Source organism: Rattus norvegicus, chromosome 18, assembly GCF_036323735.1.
Source record: "Rattus norvegicus strain BN/NHsdMcwi chromosome 18, GRCr8, whole genome shotgun sequence".
In the NCBI taxonomy this organism is placed as follows: domain Eukaryota; kingdom Metazoa; phylum Chordata; class Mammalia; order Rodentia; family Muridae; genus Rattus; species Rattus norvegicus.
The window spans coordinates 79951367-79966249 of NC_086036.1; the positions used below are offsets into that span (position 1 = coordinate 79951367).

Below are 14883 nucleotides of genomic sequence, written 5' to 3' on the forward strand. Positions count from 1 at the left end.
CCGTGTTAATAGTTCAGGCCGTCTATGTTAACATAAAGTACAACACAGAGCATGGACCTTGTCAGTCAAGAGGAGCACCTACCTACAGGCATGGTTAAAAAGAACAGAAACAGAGTAGTTTTTAATTATATATTTTATTTGAAACATGCTTAGAGAAATTAATAGAAAGCTATGTCCTATTTTAATATGTTATAAATATTAACTCATTTAATCCTTTCAAGACACACAGCAGTAAGAGAGAGTGATGGCTACTTAAGTCCAAGTGGAAAAATAATCTATTTTACCATTGAAGACATGGACCCGAATGTGTCCCCAGCCAGCACATAGAAGGAGAGTAGCACTGAAGTCACTGTGGCAGAGTGAGCCTAGGCAAATGCTGTAAGACAGACCCTGCAGCCCCCTGTAACCAACAGCTTCTCTTCCAAAAGGAAAAACTCAATGTTACATCCCATGCACTGACTGAACTAATCTATGCTACTTGCAAAGGAATCCTGTCTTTTCCTTTACAAACAGGAAGTCACTTGTGCTAGGTTTTTATTTTAAGCATGCACTAAAATTATGAGTCTTTAGCAGAAAGAATGAGTCCCTGCCAATCACTCTGACATGCTACTCAACAAATGGCACTAATAGCGGTGACAAGAGCGAGCACGTCTGAGCAGAGCTTTTTAAGAAGACTCTAGACCAGCCATCAAAAATACTGTTTTATCGAGTTAGGGCCTACGCTATATTCTGCTGCACTGAAAGCTATTAGGTGATTCAAGAGACTACTTTACAATGATGGATTTTCTTCTATTAAAAGAATGTATCTAAGTGTTTTTAATCTTCCTTAGGAAAAAAAGGGGAAACAATAAGAAAGTAAGAGTATTTCAAGAAGCTTAAATATTCTCCCTTTTTCTCAATAAAGGAAATTTGAAATTTTATTTAAGTGACTCTTACTTCCAAATGCTCACTAACATGCATGTAGCACTTTTTGGGTCAATTTACCTTTAGAGGCACATGGCAATTCGTCTGATTTTTTCTACCAATTCTTCCCTATCTCCATATTGTCCTTTTCAAGTATGTTTTCTAAGTAATCTCTCAATACCCAGAAAGCCACGGGTATAGAAAAGCTAGCTGCCACCATGTGTAGCTTATGGAGTGATGCATATTTACTGAGTCTCTTGAAGGAAGGAAATTCAGTCAAATGCCATGACATGGGTGAACGTTGAAGACACCTTGTAACATGACAAATCCAGTCACGGAAGACAACATCAGTATGATCCACCTGATGTGAGGTAGAACAGTCTCTCCTGGTCAACTCCTTCTGCAATACTTGATCTTAGTGTCACACTTCCTTTAGCACAGCCATGACAGCAGTAATTATATGACAGACTGTAGACAGACAGACAGACAGACAGACAGACATATTCATAGCACATTCAGACATGGATATTGAAACACAGATGCCTAACGCATTGCTTACATGTGTAGCAGGCTATGACACATATATCAGTTAAGGGTAACAATAAAAGTGCCTAACACCATAGTTCTGGGAAGGCCTTTCTTGTTACGTGACATATTATTTTGAATACAAAATATGAATTAGGCGAATATATTTTTACAATTTCAAAGCTCACAAAAGAAGAATATCAAAAGGGAAAAAACTCTATTTTTTATTTAAGATAGAAAAACTAAAGAACATTAATTTCACTGTGTACTGTATTCTCAACACAAATATACAGACTTCATTTTATTTTTTTGTAAGATTTTTTTGAACTGCACTGTCGTTCCCTTCTGTAAGAAAGTCATTCAAGAAAAGAGACAGGCAGTGACAAATCAGACAACTCGTGATGGATTAAATCAGGTCCCAGAACAATGAAGAGGGGAAGAGCACAAAGCTGAAGAAATGTTCATAAGCAACCGTGGCACTGTGAGAACAAAATGAAGCCCACATACACCTAACTTTAGAACTGCTATGCTAATATAAAGAAGTACAGCTGACTTACTTGGGACAGAAGGCCAAAAAAAAAAAAAAAAAAAGAAAGAAATTGCCGAAGGTAATGTTTTCGGTGAATAAGATAAGATATGGCCTTGTAGACAAAAGAATACAGCCCATACTTCATGTTACACAGAAAACGACTTAAAATGATTCAGAGAATAAGTGCACTGTGAAGCAGCAGAAGAGGGCAACAGATTGGCTGTCAGGGCAGTTTCAGCCCAGGGTCTCATCCCCACTGCTGTGAGCCCATGGCGCATCATGGCGCGCATGGCATGAGAGCTTTGGGCTTCATGGCTGATGGTGAACAGAGTAAGACAGGCCAAGCCATGGAGAAGGCACATGTTCCCCGAGGATGGCCTAAGTGATGCAATTTATCTCTCCCAAGCTTATCTCTTACTTGCTCATTCTTTTGTCAGCCATCAGTGGATAAGCCTACAGTGAAAGCTGGGCGCTTAAGGTCCAGTCTCCTTTACGAATGCAGTGGTCACCTGGGAACAAACTATGGATACACAGATCTTTGTGGGTATTTCATATTCAGACACAGCCTTAGCCTTCAAACAGAAGTAAATTAAAAGCATGAGACAAATTGAAAGTAATGACGTTACGGCATCTCATTTTTATGTGGTGTGTGTTTGCCCAGTAAGTCATAATGCTTACTGGGTACTGGTCAGGTTGGTGAGAACTCTTCCGCACTTCCCCAGTGTTAAGGAGACGCTTGCCCTGAGGCTGTGTAGCACACACTGAGGCGAACATTAAATGTTCTGGATATAGGCACTGTATAAGACAGAGCTGTGTATATTTTCTGTCTTTTTATATAGTTTTAATTTTTAAATAATGTCCTTTGAGGTACAAAGTTTTATTTTGTATCTTGAAGTTTAACTTCTCTCTTTTTTCTTTCTTTTACCATTTGTGCTTTTACTGTCAGAGCCACCAAGTCACTGCGGATCCAAACTCAGACAGACCTAAATACACAATCAGAGGGAAGTCACGGGTCCAATGCTCACAAGGATGCCCTACTGTCTGATGAGGATGTCCAGAAGCGGAAGCACAGACAGGCGATGTACACAGCTGGGACACACAGGCCGTCTGAAAACCAAATTTTAGAACCTGGGCAGGAGGCATGCAAGGTGAGCCTCAGGCACAGTACAGAGTCAGACACTAATTATTAAAGCTATGCACTCATGGAAAGGAAGCGCCATTTTACAGTGCAGGACTCTGCAGAACGTCTCACTCGCTGGTCGGGGCACCACCGTCTGGGCTGTAACACATGTCCTTCTGCAGCCTCAACTCAATCTTACATAAACATCAGGTAACACAAGTTAAGGGAAATTCCACACAACTGACTGGACTAGATCTGTGCAAGTATCAAAGTCATCAAAGAGAAGCAGTCATGGACCAGGAAAACTAAGACATGACAGCAATGGTAAATGCTGGCCAACAGACAGAGTCTAGTGAAGAGAAAATGAAGGGTGTGACTGAAGAAGTAGGTAAGGTCTGAAAGAGAAGAGAGCACTGCAGTCGGGGCATTAGCATTGCAGTCAGGGCAGCAGCACTGCAGTCGGGGCAGCAGCACTGCAGTTGGGACAGCAGCACTGCAGTCGGGGCAGCAGCACTGCAGTCGGGGCAGCAGCACTGTAGTCAGGGCAGCAGCACTGCAGTTGGGACAGCAGCACTGCAGTCGGGGCAGCAGCACTGGAGTGGGGGCATTTTCCTTGCAGGGCTTTGTTGCTCTATGATGACATCATGGCAGCATTTAGGGATGCTGAGTGAATGTTACTATTCTGTACTTTTGTGAGATTTTGTAACTGCTCCATAAAACCTCAGAAAAGTTGTACAATGATAATTTTACTCATTGCAAATAAAAGTGACTGAATTTTTAAAAAATGTTATATTTTAATAGGTTTCAAAGATTATGAAATATATTTAAATTTTGTAATTTGAAAACTCTATGGTGTTTTCCTTCATTAAACAGGTTCAAGTAAAGCAACAACCTGTTGTGTAGAACTAGTGATAGAGCTCATCAACACCTACAATAAACAGTTCTTACATAAAACCACTTTTAATTGGGATTCAAAACATGTGATGGCATGTAAATTTTTAAAATATAATTATATTGAATACACAGTTGGTAAAAGGTCTATAAAAGTGAGAGCTGCATCAATTACTGGATCAGATTATACTGTCTCCACTCTAACTTACAACAATCAATTTTCCTTTAAACAACAACTCTGTTTCCCTTCTCTTTTCAAAACATTTTTAACTTTCAGAGTCCTGTTCTCAAATGCCATGCATGCGGTCCTGACTAGACCAGAGTGTAACTGTGAGAAGGCAGTTAAGACATAAAGGGCATTTTACTGTGCTCTCTCTCAACTGCTCAGGCCTTGGAGGCGAGTGAGGATCGAGCCTATCTTCTGGGTGAAAAGATGTAAACACCACTTCAGAACTTTCTGTAACCCTGTAGCCAGTAATGAGCCTCTGTGACCACCATCTCTCCGAGAGTGTCTAACTGAGCAAGGTTCTAAAGATTTCCTGGCACTACCTGTCAGTCCTATCAGGAGTTCATGGACAAAGGTTTACTCCCACTGTGCATTCTGTGCTACCGTGAAGCTGAGGAAGGAAATACAGACTGGTGGAGGGAGTGGTCAAAGCTCCATACCTGATACAGGCCACAGCAACACTAGTTCATTTGATTCTACCCTCCCAGTTCTTCTGTATGATATAGGGACATCGAGAAACCACGAAAATATTCACCGTAGTGGATTTAACGATATTGTGCATTTTACTTCCTAATACACATATTCAGATAATATGAATCTGAAATTCCCTACTTTTAAGTTTTACAGGGTAAAATGTGATGACCCAACTTTTCAAAATTCCTTTACACGCAGGATTAGACTATATGGTGGAACATTCGAGAACTTGTCTCAGCCACACTCTAGTTATGTATCCTTAGGCTACGTAACTACTGAAGACCCGTTTTTCGAATCATTATCTGGAACTCATGACCATCAGAGACTTGCTTTTGAAGAGCGAACGGTCTAGTGAGAAGCCTGGCACTATCATTCCTGCTCCTCTTTCTTTGTAATTAAAACGCATAGCTTGATGGTGCGACTGCAGCACTGCCACTGGCCACGGAATAGGAAGCCATCAGGATTCAGTCGGCACAATGATCCACGGTGCTGAGCACAAAAGCGAGGTATTCGGATGCAGTGCCGAAACGCTAAAGACTGTCTACTCAAGCACATGAAGCATTAAAGTGTGTAAGGATGTGTCACTGCAGGGTCTCGAAGAAAGGAGAATATTATTTAATAAAGACGTGCTGAGGGGCGAACAAGTCTGCTTCCCTGATGAGTAAATCACATTCTCTCATAGACAAACATTCAGAAATCGAGTTTCGTGGGCTGTCAATCATAGCACGGAAGTGAAGGCTGATAGAAACAGCCTTCTGATACTTTTCACTCCTCAACTCAAAGAATGCAGCAGTGCAGTTTATCTAAACTTAGGAACTTGAACAGGCATGCAAACCAGAAAGACAGCAAAGAGCAAGGCCAGTTACCAAAACACCAAAGTTGCCATGCCAGAATGGATCCAGGCGACTGACTGCAGCAGAAGATGCCAGGGCATATACATGGGTTTGGGCGGAACAAAGACTCTTAGCAGCATTTAAATACATGAACTGGGGTCGATGACTGGGTAGATAAAAGATTCCCACCCCTGAACTGTTAATTATTTTAGGAAGTCTTTTGTTAGAGTGAAGAACTAGGAGACTAGAAAACAAGGAATCCAGCCTGAAGGTTAAAAAGAAAAGGAGAGAAGCTGAAAATTATAGACCTGTAAGTCTAGCATCTATATTAGGAAATAAATTTGAGATGATACTCATGGATGGGCTTAATGATACATGTGGAGAAGTACAATTTAATAGCAGTGAGTCAGCATGGACTTACCGAGGCAATCATGTCAGAAAAATTCCTCCCTTTTTATGTTGAAGTAATAATTGGTTTTTGTAAAGGAAAACCAATGAAAAACTGTCAGGTATTTCAGAGTTTCAGACTTTTTCACAAAATAAACTATTGTACAGGATGCCATGACATGTATCAGGTATCAAACTGACAGCGGGCATGAAGGAGCCAGTGGAAACAGAGGGCCAGAGCCCTGGGAAGGGACCGCGTGTGCAAGGCTCTGCAGGGCAGGGCACCCAGACCTGACTTAACCCCAGGAACAGGCCTTGGACGAGCCTGTCTGAGTGTGGAGATCACAAAGACAAAGGCGAGGGAGAACATCAAATGCAATCCAGCATACACCTCAGTAAAGCTAAAAGCTGAAGTCAGTTTAGCGTCAATGTACTGCATTAGTTGTAATTAGAAAGGAAGACAAGAGGGCACAGTGCTGTGATAACGGCCAAAGTCCCCACTCTTCTATTTACAACTCCTGTGAAATAAAGTGGAATAAAGTACATCTCAACAGTATAAAGTCCAACGTAGAAATAATATGAACATCTAGATTTGTAGACACAGCAGGGCAAATTCACAGCATATACCCTATACAGACAATAATTAAAGAACTTTTTAAGCGATTATGTTTTAGTATGTAGAACAAATGAAGAATTAACTTAAGTATGACAAATATAACATAATATAGCAGGCTAACACACTTTGAAATACCACGTCATGGCTCAGTGCTTAGCCTTTCCTGAAGGAGCTCACTGCTGTATCACTGCCTTAAAGAGTCTCCTCTCCTCAGGGAGACGTGTGAGACACAGGAAAGAGGCTGGCCTCGCTCCACCGGGGCTTCGGGGGACTCTGCCTGTGAGCAATGGGTGCTGCCTCGGTAGCATGAGGGGCCAGCACGGCAAACGCACATCTCCACTTCTGCCACTAGAAGTCTTTCTTCTCTGGTCAATCCAGGGAGCCTGGGCTCCCTGTGCCTGCAGTGGGTTTCTTTGACACCATCTTTCTTTGGGCTGGGTTTATAGAAATGTAAGACGTAACGACTGGAGAAAAGAGCTGCAGATAATTTGGTGTGGCTGCCGTGTGCCAACCAGACACACCTGCAGCTGTCTCGGGTGCAGTAGATGTGCACCATGCCTACTCCTTGATAGGAGAAGCGGCAGAAGTGCAGACACCCCACCGAAGCAGATGGTGTCGTTGCTTTTGACGAGAGCGAATAATCAACAGTTACAATCAATATGAATACTAAGTAAAGGACAGTGTTTTATGTAGAAGATCACCAGTGAACACCAGGTTAAAAACACACAATCGTGTGCTGCAGATAGGTTAGCTGCTGAGGTAGGGCTACACGAATTGTAGCAAGAGGTATGGCTAAGGATGGAAAAGGAACATTTCATTACTGTAAGAAAACGCACAGATGTATCTCATGATATGTGAGTGTATATATGTATCTGCTTATGCTTTAATATTTGTTAATAACGATGCTCCTCAATAATTTTGTTAGATTTGCATATGTGATTAAAATACAGGTGAAAGGGCTTATTTCCACGTAGAATGGGGAAGGAGCAAGATGAACCTCCATACAAAACCAGAAAGAGACCCCATCAACACTGGATTCCATGGGAAGAAGCCCCAGTACTGTAGGAACAGCATCAGGACCACTGCGCACAATGCACTGAGATCAGTTAAGAACCAAGTGCCTTAATGTTTCCGTTCCTTACCAGCATGCAAGTATGCGAGGTCAGGGTTCTCAATGTCAGGATGCTGCTCCTTCAAGTGGTTCCGGAATTCCACGGGGACATTCGTCCCATAGTCACACTTTGGGCAGTTGTACATCTTGACGCCTTCATGTTTGCCGGTGTGTAAAATGTGTTTGCGGATATTCTCAGCACAGTTTGACCTATCAAGTAAGAAAGGAAATGAGGTCTAATTAGCACCACTCTATGGCAAATGCTGGTCCCGCTCCCCTGCGCAGTCGTAGTGCTCCACGTGCCAGCTTCACATGGTTCGCAGAAGTAAGAAACCCACTTACGATGATGACGGCTCTACAACCAAGGTTCCAGGTCCAAAGGCGGCCTCTGCCTCAGCAATTCACCTCTGAAGAACTAGAGGACAAACCCCACCCTGTGTGTTTAGTATCAATTCGTTGTTACTGCATGAACGCTACTGAATTCAGAGCGCGGGGGAACAAAGCCTTCTCTTCTTAGGCTCTGCCAGGAAAAGCTGTCCCCTCTTCTTATGGTGCTGAGACAGCCTCAGGGTAGAAAGGGAGCTACAAAAGCCCCTCGACTTGCTCTACAGTAGGGCAATGTGTTGACACCACACAGCTCCCTGAGATGGTGGAGTTTCAGACTGGACACTAGTCAAGGCCCCACTAGCCAACGGAAACAGGATGAGTAAGAGAGTAAAACACACATCAAGACTCCTGAAAGACACTGCCAGAGAATGAAACTGCAACCATTCTTAGAAAAATGGCTTCCTGAGTACCTGAGGCTGAGAAGTGATAGAAGAGGCAACGTATGCCGTATAACAGAAGACCAGAAATCACCTACACCACTCAATTACATCACAATGTTTGCCTCTCTCAGAAAGGCTTGTCAGGAAGGTGAGAGGTGAGAGCCAAGAGGTTTACATTACCCGTATCATTCCCATGTGAAGGCAGCAAGCAAGGCTGGACGTTGAGACTGCATGGGTCTCTTTCTATGCACTTCTAAGAGAAGCTGGATCAGGACCCGCATGGCATGGAACAGTGAATGAAAACAGCATGAAGAACAGGACTTCACAGAAAGGGAAAGGGTATTTTCTCCCACTGACAGAATAATAAACATGAAAAAAAGTCGCTCTATGTGAGGGAAAGCTAAAAGAACAGAAAGAAAAAACAATGCCTAACTCTTTCCAAAACACTTCAGAATGTATAGACAGAAAAACCAACACCATGAGAATGGGTGGGAGAGAACAGGGACTACAGAGATGTCCTAGCTACCTCAGGATGACTTGGGGAAGGGCTTGGCCAAGTACTGTTCAATGTCTCTGCATGTAGAATATGCATCAGCTGGTTGACATGTAGACACATTCCATTTCTCCTATAGTCTGCTGATTACCAAACCTGTTTGCCCATTGCTAACCAACAATGAAAAGGAGAAGGAAAGTACCCATGTGTACTGCATTGCCACTGGCCTAGCAAACATGACACAGCCACCCCAGTCCCTGAGGAAAGCCTGCAGCCTAGGACGGTGTGATTTCAGGCTCACACGCTGAAGGCGGCTCCCCAGCGGACTGCTATTCTGGAAGGTGCTGTACACTTTAGCGAGTAGCTCTGCTCAGAGGAACTGGGTCCTTTGTGGCATGCACTAAGAGGGGCTTCACCTTCTCTGTCCCCTTCCCATCTCTCTCCTCTGCTTCCTAATCTCCATGAGCTGAGCATCCGTGTGATGTATGATGTCTGTCCTGGTATGCAATGGTCTGTGACTCTGCAAACCAGGCCCAAAGCAACGCATCTGGCTAGCCTTAGACATTTAACTCTCCAAACTGTGGGCTAAAATTAGTCTTTCTTCCCGCTAAACTGCTTCTTTCAATTATGTTGTACACTGACATGAGATTCTCTACGTAACAGCCTAGTATGTGGTTATGGTTTCTGTGTGGAAAGCCCTTCTGTATTCAAGTACTCCAGAATATTACTTACTACATGGCAAAATTCCAGCACAGCACACAGAAGCAAGGACAGCAGAACCACGTGGATGAACAGACTCATGCCTGACAACACAAATATTACCTTCTGTGTTGGCAAAAATGAAGGAGAACATTTTCTGACTTGTGTAAATACCTGGTGAATTATTTCCAAGTATTCCTGTAGTTTTGGACATCTCCAATTCATTTTCAACAGCAGCAAGGTATCTGCTAACGGCATCACTGTTTATAGACACAGGGGAGAGCAAATGTATGACATCACTACCCTGGCTAACACAGATGGTGCTGGTTTTAGCACAATGAAAGTCTAAAGGGTCTTGAGGTGATAGCTGCTGAATGAACACACCAAATCTCACACGTTTTCCAGCTTCCCTGAATAGAGACCGTGTGTGCTATCTCTGGGTTAAGATCACAGGCCTCATGTCCCTGTCACTAGGAAGACACACACTAACAAGGCTGGGGTTCCAGAGTGAAGAGGCCACGGCTGCTATCTTCATGTGACTTGTATTTCTATGTGAGTGAGTAATGAGCTTTTACCGAGTTTGTCACTCAGATGTCACTGTGCCTGATCTGCACATAAAGCTGCCTGTCACCTCTGTGAGGCTTCTTTCCCCTGTAGACGGGCTGTATGGAGACAGGCCACCATGACTACATGCATTTAAGATGCCCTCTGATTCCCCTGCTAAGAACCACAAAGCAAGCACCTTGAGGATAGAGGAGACACAGACTGAGGGGCCTTTTTGTCCTTGAGCAGTACTCCTCTGGCCTGGACTTCCATTCTCTGAATTCCTTTCCTTTGCCACAAGATTTCTACATAACAAAATGTTCATTACTGTCCCCACCTATCCTTGTGCATCCTGTTTCCTGCAAAGCTAAACATTCTTAGAAATGTGCTAAGAAGTTCTGTGCACACTTCCAATCCTTAGGTGAGCTTTCGGCCTCAAGTGGCCCAGAAGGAGACCCAGGAGACCCTCTCTGGACAAAGAAGACTCCAAAGAAAGACAGCGTAAGCGTCCACCCAGGGACAGAACAGTCTGGGAACTCTGGCTCTGGACCTGCAGAAAGTTGTGCAGTATATGTCCCCCTGTCCCTTGCTACCATTCCAACACAGCAGGCAGCTAAGGAGCAGGTGATAACTTAGGCATGAGGTTAGGCAACCCAGCCTAACACATTGTTTCCAATGTGTGAACTCCAACCCTCTCTATCAGGGCTCTGTGATCTAAGGCAGTTATTTTAATTCTGAGATCCCCTCCTGCCCTTAGCTATGAAATACAGATAAGAGTTAAATTTAAATCATCTGAAGCCTGAATTTGGTCTTCACAGGAAGGCAGGTGCCCAGCTCACAGTTTCATCAGAATCCTAGAGTGGTTCAAAGCTGTCCACAGGTTCAGGTTTGGACTCCGGGGGCAAAGGCGTGTGGCACATGCACTGAGGCTCTGGCACACTGTAGGAACCAAACATCACCTGAGACAAACCATTACTTGAAGATCTCATCACAGCGAAGGCCTCTCCATTTCTAAGCTCAAAGGCTCCACCTCCAGTTACAGTGATCTCTACTGTGGAGCAGGAAAGGAATGTTTCTCTACATGACTCTTAAAGCTGAGGTAATCCCTGCGGAGCTGCCAGGACCCAAATCCCAAATACTCTTTTGATAAGAACAACAGTATTTTGAGAGTTTAAAAAACTGCTAGGTGACAGCAGTGCATGCCTTTTGTCCTAGCACTCAAGGCAGGTGGTTCTCTGAGTTCAAGGACAGACTGACTAGTCTGCAGAATGAGTTCCAGGACAGGCATGGCTAAGCAGAGAACCACAAATCTTAAAAGAAAGAAAAGTTACTTGAAATTAATTCGTTGAAACCTCCTTTCACCCATCCAATGCATTCTAAGCAAACTCACCCTCAGGGCCTCTGGGTTTACTCCTATACATAAACAGCCCCCCAATCAATCTTAGATGCTTTAAACACTTTAAAACATTAATTAACTGTGCATGGATTCCCCATGCTACAATGTGTGCATGTATCTGTGTGTATGCTTGTGTTTGTGCACATGCATGTGGGTGTGCATGCAGATGCATGTGTGGGCCTGTAAGTCAGAGGACTTCTCTACCTAACCCATATACATCTTGATCATACAAGTAATCAAACTAAGGCTCTCAAATATGTCAGCCAGCACTTTGACCTTCCAAGCCACTTCACTGACACATAAACCACTGAGTCCAACTTGTGGCTGTCTAAGTATGAGGAGGTATGATACAGCTTTAAAGAAAATGTAGTCTTACTTTTGTTGAATATAGGCTTTTGTAGTAGGATCTGATGGTTTTTTGGATTTACTCGGTTTCTGCTGTTATGTCTGTCTTTTCATTTCTGATTTGTTAATTTGAAAATTGTCTCTGTGTCGACCTGTCAGTCTGGCCAAGGGTTTACCTATCTCAAAGGACCAGCTCCTGGTTTTGTTGATTCTTTGTATAGTTCTTCTTTCTACTTGGTTGATTTCAGCCCTGAGTTTGTTTATTTCCTGCCGTCTACTCCTCCTGGGTGTATTTGCTTCTTTTTGTTCTAGAGCTTTTAGATATGCTGTCAAGCTGCTGATGTATGCTCTCTCCTGTTTCTTTTTGGAGGCACTCAGAGCTATGAGCTTTAGCTCTTAGCACTGCTTTCATTGTGTCCCAAAAGTTTGGGTATATTGTGCCTTCCTCTTAATTAAATTCTAAAAAGTCTTTAATTTCTTTCTTTATTTCTTCCTTGATCAAATTGTCATTGAGTAGAGCTTTGCTCACCTTCAATGTGTATGTGGGCTTTCTGTTGGTTTGGTTGTTACTAAAGATCAGACTTAGTGCAGACTGATCTGACAGGATGCAACAAAACTGGAAAATCTGGATGAGATGGACTATTTTCTAGACAGATACCAGGTACAAACTTATATGAGGATTAGATAAACCATCTGAACAGTACCATAACCCCTAAAGAAATAGAAGCAGTCATTGTTAAAAGCCCCCCCCCCAAAAAAAAGCCCAGGACCAGATGGGTTTAGTGCAGAATTCGATCAGACCTTCAAAGAAGACCTAATACCAATACTCTTTAAATTATTCCATAAAATAGAAACAGAAAAAATACTACCCAATTCCTTTTATGAAGCCACAGTTACTCTTATATCTAAACCACACAATGACAACAAAGAAAGGAAACTTCGGACCAATTTCCCTTATGATTATCAACGCAAAAATACTCAATAAAATTCTTGCAAACCGAATCCAAGAGCACATCAAAACAATCATCCATCCTGATCAAGTAGGCTTCATCCCAGGGATGCAGGGATGATTCAATATATGGAAATCCATCAACATAATCCACTATATAAATAAACTCAAAGATAAAAACCACGTGATCATTTCATTAGATGCTGAGAAAGCATTTGACAAAATTCAACATGATAAAAGTCCTGGAAAGATCAGGAATTCAAGGCCCATACCTAAACATAGTAAAAGCAATATACAGCAAACCAGTAGCCAACATCATACTAAATGGAGAGAAACTTGAAGCAATCCCACTAAAATCAGGGGCTAGACAAGGCTGCCCACTCTCTCCCTACTTATTCAATATAGTAATCAAAGTCCTAGCCAGAGCAATCAAAAGGGGGTCAAAGGGATACAAATTGAAAAGGAAGAAGTGAAAATATCACTATTTGCAGATGATATGATAGTGTACTTAAGTGACCCCAAAAGTTCCACCAGAGAACTACTAAACCTGATAAACACCTTCAGCAAAGTGTCTGGGTATAAAATTAACTCAAATAAATCAGTTGCCTTCCTCTACTCAAAGGATTAAGCAGGCGAAGAAAGAAATTAGGGAAATGACACCCTTTACAATAGTCACATATAACATAAAATACTTTGCTGTGACTCTAACCAAGCAAGTGAAAGATCTGTATGATAAGAACGTCAAGCCTCTGAAGAAAGAAATAAAGAAGATCTCAGAAGATGCAAAGACTTCCCATGCTCATGGATTGGCAGGATTAATACAGTAAAGATGGCCATTTTGCCAAAGCAATCTACAGATTCAATGCAATCCCCATCAAAATTCCTACTCAATTCGTCAAAGACTTAGAAAGAGCAATTTTCAAACTCGTTTGGAATAACAAAAATTCCAGGATAGCAAAAATTATTCTCAACAATCAAAGAACTTCTGAGGGAATCACCATCCCTGACCTCAAGCAGTATTACAGAGCAACAGTGATAAAAACTGTATGGTATTGGTACAGAGACAGGCAGGTAGATCAGTGGAACAGAGTTAAAGACCCAGAAATGAACCCACACACCTATGGTCACTTGATCTTTGACCAAGGAGCAAAAAACCATCCAGTGGAAAAAAGATAGCATTTTCAACAAATGGTGCTGGTTTAACTGGAGGTCAGCATGTAGAAGAATGCAAATCGATCTATTCTTATCTCCTTGTACAAAGCTCAAGTACAAGTGGATTGAGGACTTCCACATCAAACCAGATACACTGGTCCTAATAGAAGAGAAAGTGGGCAAGAGCCTGGAACACATGGGTACAGGGGGAAATTTTCTGAGCAGAACACCAATGGCTTATGCTCTAAGTTCAAGAATTGACAAATGGGATCTCAAAATTGAAAAGTTTTTGGAAGGCAAAAAGACACTGTCAATAGGACAAAATTGCAATCAACAGATTGGGAAAAGATTCTTACCAAACCTACATCCAATAGAAGGCTCATATCCAATATATACAAAGAACTCAAGAAGTTAGACTCCAGAGAACCAATAACCCTATTAAAAAATGGGGTACATAACTCAAAAAGAAAAAAAAAACTCAACTAAGGAATAGCAAATGGCTGAGAAGCACCTAAAGAAATGTTCCATACACTTAGTCATCAGGGAAATTGCAAATCAAAACAACCCTGAGATTCCACTTCATATCAGTCAGAATAGCTAAGATCAAAAACTCAGGTGACAGCAGATGCTGGCGAGGATGCGGAGAAAGAGGAACACTCCTCCATTGTTGGTGGGATTGCAGACTGGTACAACCATTCTGGAAATCAGTCTGGAGGTTCCTCAGAAAATTGGACATTGAACTGCCTGAGGATCCAGCTATACCTCTCTTGGGCATATACCCAAAAGATGCCCCAACATATAACAAAGACACGTGCTCCACTATGTTCATAGCAGCCTTATTTATAATAGCCAGAAGCTGGAAAGAACCCAGATGCCCTTCAACAGAGGAATGGATACAGAAAATGTGGTACATCCACACAATGG

The 14883-nt window shown here is 42.4% G+C and overlaps 1 protein-coding gene across 3 annotated transcripts in view; it reads right to left on the reverse strand.

Moving 5' to 3' along the window:
• Zfp407 (zinc finger protein 407) overlaps positions 1 to 14883 on the reverse strand; it is a 399166-nt gene that overhangs the window by 105355 nt on the left and 278928 nt on the right. For all 3 annotated transcript variants that reach the window (XM_008772221.4, NM_001427664.1, XM_017601148.3), the window contains exon 8: positions 7647 to 7825. In XM_008772221.4, coding sequence (XP_008770443.2) covers positions 7647 to 7825 — 179 coding nt within the window. The remainder of the gene's footprint in view (positions 1 to 7646; positions 7826 to 14883) is intronic.